The sequence below is a fragment of the Portunus trituberculatus genome, chromosome 27 (assembly GCF_017591435.1).
Source record: "Portunus trituberculatus isolate SZX2019 chromosome 27, ASM1759143v1, whole genome shotgun sequence".
NCBI classification, from domain to species: Eukaryota; Metazoa; Arthropoda; class Malacostraca; order Decapoda; family Portunidae; genus Portunus; species Portunus trituberculatus.
In genome coordinates this window covers 1,811,368-1,817,178 of record NC_059281.1, presented here as the reverse complement: position 1 = coordinate 1,817,178, position 5,811 = coordinate 1,811,368, and the positions used below count along the sequence as shown (strand labels likewise).

The window sequence follows — 5,811 nt, the reverse complement described above, 5'->3', positions numbered from 1 at the left end:
TGTCATATTCCGAACATACTATCAATGATTTTTCTATATATATATATATATATATATATATATATATATATATATATATATATATATATATATATATATATATATATATATATATATATATATATATATATATATATATATATATATATATCTGAAGGAAACACTTGTACCAGTCATTATATTAATTGATTATCTACATTTAATGTTAATTGGAATATTCAGTGTAACTGAAAGGGAAGCTGTCAGTTCAGCTTTTTTTTTTTTTTTATGTTCCAGCCTGTGTGCACAGGTAGGCATTATCTGCCCTTTGATGTTGTTAATCGTGCATTGTAACATTTTATAATTAAAAGCAATGACTATTTTCACAGTTTTACATATTTTTTCATAGTCCTTGGTTCTTTGCGGCCATCTTGGAAGCCATCTTGAATTTCTCAAATTCCTCAAGGGTTACAGAACTACACCCACCTAATCTTTCATCTGGACCCTTTCCAGATTTAAAATCCACCAAGAACAATTATACACCACAAAATTCCGGGTCTTACCTCATTTCCTCCAGACTATTCTTTGCGGACCTACGGAGGAACTTGTGTAACTTTTGCTGACCTACGGAAGAACTTGTTAGGTTTGAGGAATCAATCTAGTTCTCATTTGCTCTAACGGACGCAATTAAAATACAGTGAAGGTGATAGTAGGGAATGACAGTAGAAAGAAATACCAAAATTAAGAGAGTAGTTCCTGGGACAGATTGATCTTTCCGCTATACGATGGTGGTACGCTTACTGCGCTGTCGGACATGTAAAGCATTTAAATACCACCCAGACGCATTTAAATATAAAGTCCCATCACTCGGCACAACTCAGGTATGTGATATCCTTATGTATTGTCTCATGTCTCAAGTATTTTTGCAGCTTCTTTGGAATTTGTAAGATTAATCGAGTGCTTACCGGTGTAACAGGTCAGAATTCACCTCTGTCTAGAACTACCCCAGGGTAGTTCTAGACAAGCCAAGGCCATTGGGGTAATGTAGTATAAAATATTTTTACCCATCTGAGCCCAAATTCAGTTTTGTGGTGTTGGGTAGCTGTCGGGACAGTACAGCCACGAAGGTGAAGGTTCTTCATAGAAACACGTACTAACTGGAGTAGGTGTATTCAAGCAGAGGAACACAGAGAAAGCCTTGGAAGGACGCCCGTACGCGTGCCTGCCTTGGAGACGCCAGCAAGACTGAGGCTTACGTAGGGTTGCCAGGCGTACGATAATCAGAGGTACAGGGAATACATATGATACATTACATTACATACCCACACCTCCCTCCCCCCTCACGCTCGTAGCACTGTCTCGAGCGGAACTCTTTTCCATGAGCCGCTGGGAACGACGTGGGGCAACTGGGGGAGCAAGTAAAGCAGACGGACTTTTCTCGTCTGACCAAGGGACCACAGGGATATGGTGGGGAGGATCATCACCATGGGGCGGCACTGGGCGTAGGAGACGGCGGTTGCGTCGCCAGACACGTCCGCTGGGGAGACGAACATCATATTCCCTGTTCCTGCTGCAGCCCATGACCACACCGACCTTATCCCAGCGGAGAGACACAGGGTCCTGGATGCGGACTGTGGCTCCAATGCACAGCTTGGGGAGGGGCCTGGCGTGCTGGTCATAGTGAGCCTGCACCTGTTCAGCTCGGGCGGCAGCGCGGCGGTCGCATTCCTCCGTCTTGGTCTGCCAGTCCGCGGAGAAGGACTCTGGGTGGGCAGGGACGCAGGACCGAAGAGGGTGGCCATAGAGGTGTTGCGAAGGGACCGTCCTGTATAGTTGGGAGAGTTACGCAGCTCCAGGAGACCTCTGGCAAACTCCTCCGTATCAATGTTGCCGGAGGGGGCTGTCTTCAAGATGAGATGCTTCACCGACTTGACAGCCGCCTCAGCATGGCCATTAGACTGGGGATAGTGCGGCGAAGTCACTATGTGGTGAACACCCCAGCGCTCCATGAAGTTCTGGAAGTCTGCACTGGCAAACTGGGGCCCGCCATCAGTGCGGAGACGGAGGGGGACACCCACTTCCCGGAAATAGCGGCAGAACATCTGGATGGTGCGTGTGGCTGTGGTGTCCGCACCACATGGGACGACCACAGGCCATCCCGAGAGTCTGTCCGCAATGACAAGAAAGGACTTGCCAGCGACTGTGAAGAAGTCTGCGGAGACGGACTCAAAGGGCCTGGATGGGTTGTCGTCGCACATCAGGGGTTCCTGTTGTTGGCTCGGCTGGAGGACTTGACATGGTTCACAGGCACGAACAGTATTGGCGATGTCAGAGTCAATGCCAGGCCAGAAAACAGTCTGCCTCGCCCGACGGCGAGTGGCTTCCACACCGCGGTGGCTGTCATGGAGACGAGCAAGGGTGCGGCGGCGGAGAGCTACAGGAACAACGATCCTCTGGCCATAGAGGACAAGCTCCCCATCTGCGTAGAGGTGATCGCGGAGCTTCCAGTAGGGAAGTAGGGAACTGTGGAGCTCGTACCGGTTGGACGGGAAGCCAGATGTCACGCAGGCGGTGAGGTGGGCATATGACGGGTCTGCCCTCGCTGCTGCTCTGAACTCCTGGAGCGTCCGATCGGCGTCATGGTGTGGTGTGTTTTGGTCGGAGCCTTCAGCGTTGGCAGCTACGACACACCGCAGGTGGGCAGTGGCAGCAGTGCACGCCATCTCGTCCTCAGGAGTGGGGTGGCTGACTGGGGCTCTCGACAGAGCATCTGGGATGCGTAGCAACTTCCCGGCGCGCCATACGGCTGTGAAGAGGTAGGGCGAGATTTTCTCCTTCAGACGCTGGAGACGGGGATTCTCGATCGCGTCCAAAGTGTAGGCATTCAGGATCGGGACCAGTGGCCGATGGTCCGTCATCAGCGTGAAGTGCTGTAGGCCTATGAGGTGGAGCCGACACTTGGACATGGCCCATACAACGGCAAGCAGCTCGAGCTCAATGGTGGCGTAGCGCGTCTCAGCGTCAGTGAGGAAGCGTGAGCCACATTGAACTAGTCGTGTGCATCCTTGGCCGTGATCTTGTAGGAGAGCGTACCCAATCCCATGAAGGCGGGAGGCATCCGTCTGGAGGACGACTGGTAGCGCTGGATCAAAGTGGGCCAGAACAGGCGGCTGGAGAAGCACCGTCTTGACATGGTTGAAGGCTTCATCATGGTCCGCTGTCCAAGTGAACGTCCGTTTAGGGCTCAAGAGAGGGCGAAGAAGCTGGGCTGCGGCTGCTATGTCCGGGGTGAACTCTGACAGCTGGTTCACTAAGCCCATAAAGGAGCGGAGGTCAGTCAAGTTCGCGGGCGTAGGAAAGTCCCGGATTGCACTGACGCGGTCTTCGCCTGCAGAGATGCCAGAGGGGGAGAGGTTGTAGCCACAGAATCGGACCTGAGGCTCGGCAACTGAAAACTTGTCCTTGTTGAGGGTGATCCCGTGCTCTCTGCATCTGCTGAGCATCTGATGAATCCTCTGCAAGTGTGTGGGAAGTCATCATCAAAGAGAAGAATGTCGTCCACCACCTTGACACAATTCTCCAACCCTTGAGTGCCAAGTCGCCGCGGTGGCAGTAGGCGTCACCAGTAGCTGCGAAGCCCATGGGGCCTCGGCAATGCCTAAACCGGCCGAACGGGGTGATGAAAGTTGTGAGGTGGCGATCCTTCTCGTCAAGTACCAACTGCCAGTACCCACACAGAGCATCTGCTGTCGTGAAGAAGCGGGATGACGGAGTGACTCTGCGGACAGCGGCGTAAGGTGTTGGTGCTGGGTGAGCTGGGCGAGAAACCTGGCTATTGAGCTTTGTGAGGTCCACCGTGATGCGAACTCCCTTGTCCTTAGCCACGACGACCAAGGGGTGACACCAGGCAGACGGCTCATCGCCGGCAGGCTCAATTATCCCTTGACGCACCATGGAGTCCAGCTCATCCTTGACTTGCTGCTGGAATGCGAAGGGATCTGTCGTGGTGTGTGAATGGCGAACGGTGTAGCGCCCTCCTTCAGGTGGATCTGCATGGGCTGTGCGACCATGGGCTTCAGGGAGCCTTCCTCAGATCCTCCTTGGAGAGAAGTACGTCTGAAAACTCACGAAGGAAGTACTCCTTTGCAGCATATGGAGACGTGATGTCAGGAGGGGCCGCTCGCTGCACCGGTTAACATGCTTGACCTTGAGAATCGGCTTCGGGAACTCCGGGAGATGATGGCCAGTTCCTTGCAGTGGCCATAGGAGAGGAGTGGGGTCTGGACGCCATCGTGAACTTGGATCTGGGCGATGCAAGACCTTTGCCCGAGCCGTAAGGTAGCTTGAAAACATCCCAGGGCAGGTGCCATCTCTGAACCGTCCGCCGTCAGCGTGTGCACGGGAGGTAGAGGCTGTAGGCTGTTCCTGGGGATTTGAAGAATGCTGAGGTGTCGCTGGCCAATGACTGTGACGTCCGCGCCTGTATCTGGCAGCATTTGGAGGTGGGAAGTGGATCCTCCATGCGTCAGGTGAATACACACAGGTTTAGGAGTCATGGCCTCAGACGCTGGACTGCGAGTCACACTGCGGCAGGAGCTCTTCTTCTGTGACGTAGCGTGAGAGCTGTTCTGGCTGTGAGTCGCATTTGTTAACCTGCAGCACTTGTCGTAATGCCCAGTCTTTTTACAGGCACGACATTGGGTGTCTTTGGCAGGGCACCTGGCAGTCTTTGCCCAATGGCCCTTGCGTCCGCAGTTGCTACAGGTGCTGTCGACAGCAGGGCACTGACCATATGAGTGCCGGCGGGAGCAACACTGGCAGGGTTGGGACACGTCAACGGCTGCAGGCTTCCCTCGCTGTTCCGAAGGCGGTTGCTGAAGTGAGGAGGTGGCCTTGTCACGTCGCTTTCCCCGTCTGTAGGCAGAGATGGAGAACAGCTGACTTGGAGACGACTGGATGGCGGATGCTGTGTTCCGGGCGGCCTCATACGAGCGGCAGCAGGTGACCAGGTCCTGGAGAGGGGCACCTGAGTCCATAGAGATGAGGCGTTGAACGAGCTCCTCCTCTCTGATGCCCATGAGCAAAACCATCTTCAGCTGGGTCTCAGCACAAGTCACTGGATCACCGGAGCAAAGGTCGACCTCTTCAGCAAGGTTTTTCAGGCGGACATAGAAATCAGAAAAGACTCACCCACTGCCTGTTTGCAGCACAGGAGTTCACGGCGGCGGAGAGCCTCGTTACGTTGACTCTTGAAGTGGGATTGCAACACATCGAGGACTTCATCCACGGCTAACAGTGTGTCAGGAGCGATCCCGAGAGTGTGTTCAAGAGTCCTCTGAACCTCCAGGGAAACAGACATCCGTAGCTGGATCAACTGCTTTTCTCTGGGAAGGCGCTGCAGATCAATCATGACTGAGAAATCATGCCACCGGCGACGCCATTGCCTGAACATCTGGTAGGTGGCGTCGGCTTGCAGGATGGGCGGACTCTGAGCCACAGGTTTGCCCGTGGGGGCCTGCTGTGGACGTAGGAGTCGCAGTCACAGTGACGGGTGGTGCAGCGGCTGTAACGGCAGTCACGGCGGGGGGTGGCAGGGTGGCAACTGTTGGAACAGCTGTGGAGCCGGCGGGCGGCGACTGTTGGAGCATCTGTCACGGCAGGCAAGGCAGTGACGGGAGTAGCACTCGCTGCAACAGGTGTAGTCCCCACGAGACCAGTGACTGCAGGCTGATAGGCTGGGGCGAAAGGGCTGAGTGTTGGTAAGGGAACAGGTAAGCGGGCTGGAGACGGCTGGTGTTGGGCTGGCGATGCCTGAACTGACAACAGTTGTAG

General features: G+C 53.8%; 1 protein-coding gene across 1 annotated transcript; it reads right to left on the bottom strand.

Moving 5' to 3' along the window:
• Window positions 1-1,319: 1,319 nt before the first annotated feature.
• On the bottom strand, window positions 1,320-5,389 carry LOC123509916. Its single transcript, XM_045264538.1, has 4 exons — window positions 5,170-5,389; window positions 4,169-5,122; window positions 3,553-4,037; window positions 1,320-3,494 (listed from the first exon to the last, which is right to left on the bottom strand). Exons 1-4 carry the CDS (start codon window positions 5,387-5,389, stop codon window positions 1,320-1,322), a joined length of 3,834 nt encoding a protein of 1,277 aa, XP_045120473.1.
• Between the last annotated feature and the right edge of the window lie 422 nt (window positions 5,390-5,811).

Excerpts from the sequence above, each read along its gene's own strand:
- LOC123509916 (XM_045264538.1), bottom strand. The coding sequence starts at position 5,389 with ATGATTGATCTGCAGCGCCTTCCCAGAGAAAAGCAGTTGATCCAGCTA. Across the intron at positions 4,038-4,168 it reads AAGGTCAAGCATGTTAACCG|CCCATGCAGATCCACCTGAA; the intron begins GTGCAGCGAGCG and ends ATGGTCGCACAG. Across the intron at positions 3,495-3,552 it reads CACTCAAGGGTTGGAGAATT|AGGATTCATCAGATGCTCAG; the intron begins GTGTCAAGGTGG and ends ACACACTTGCAG.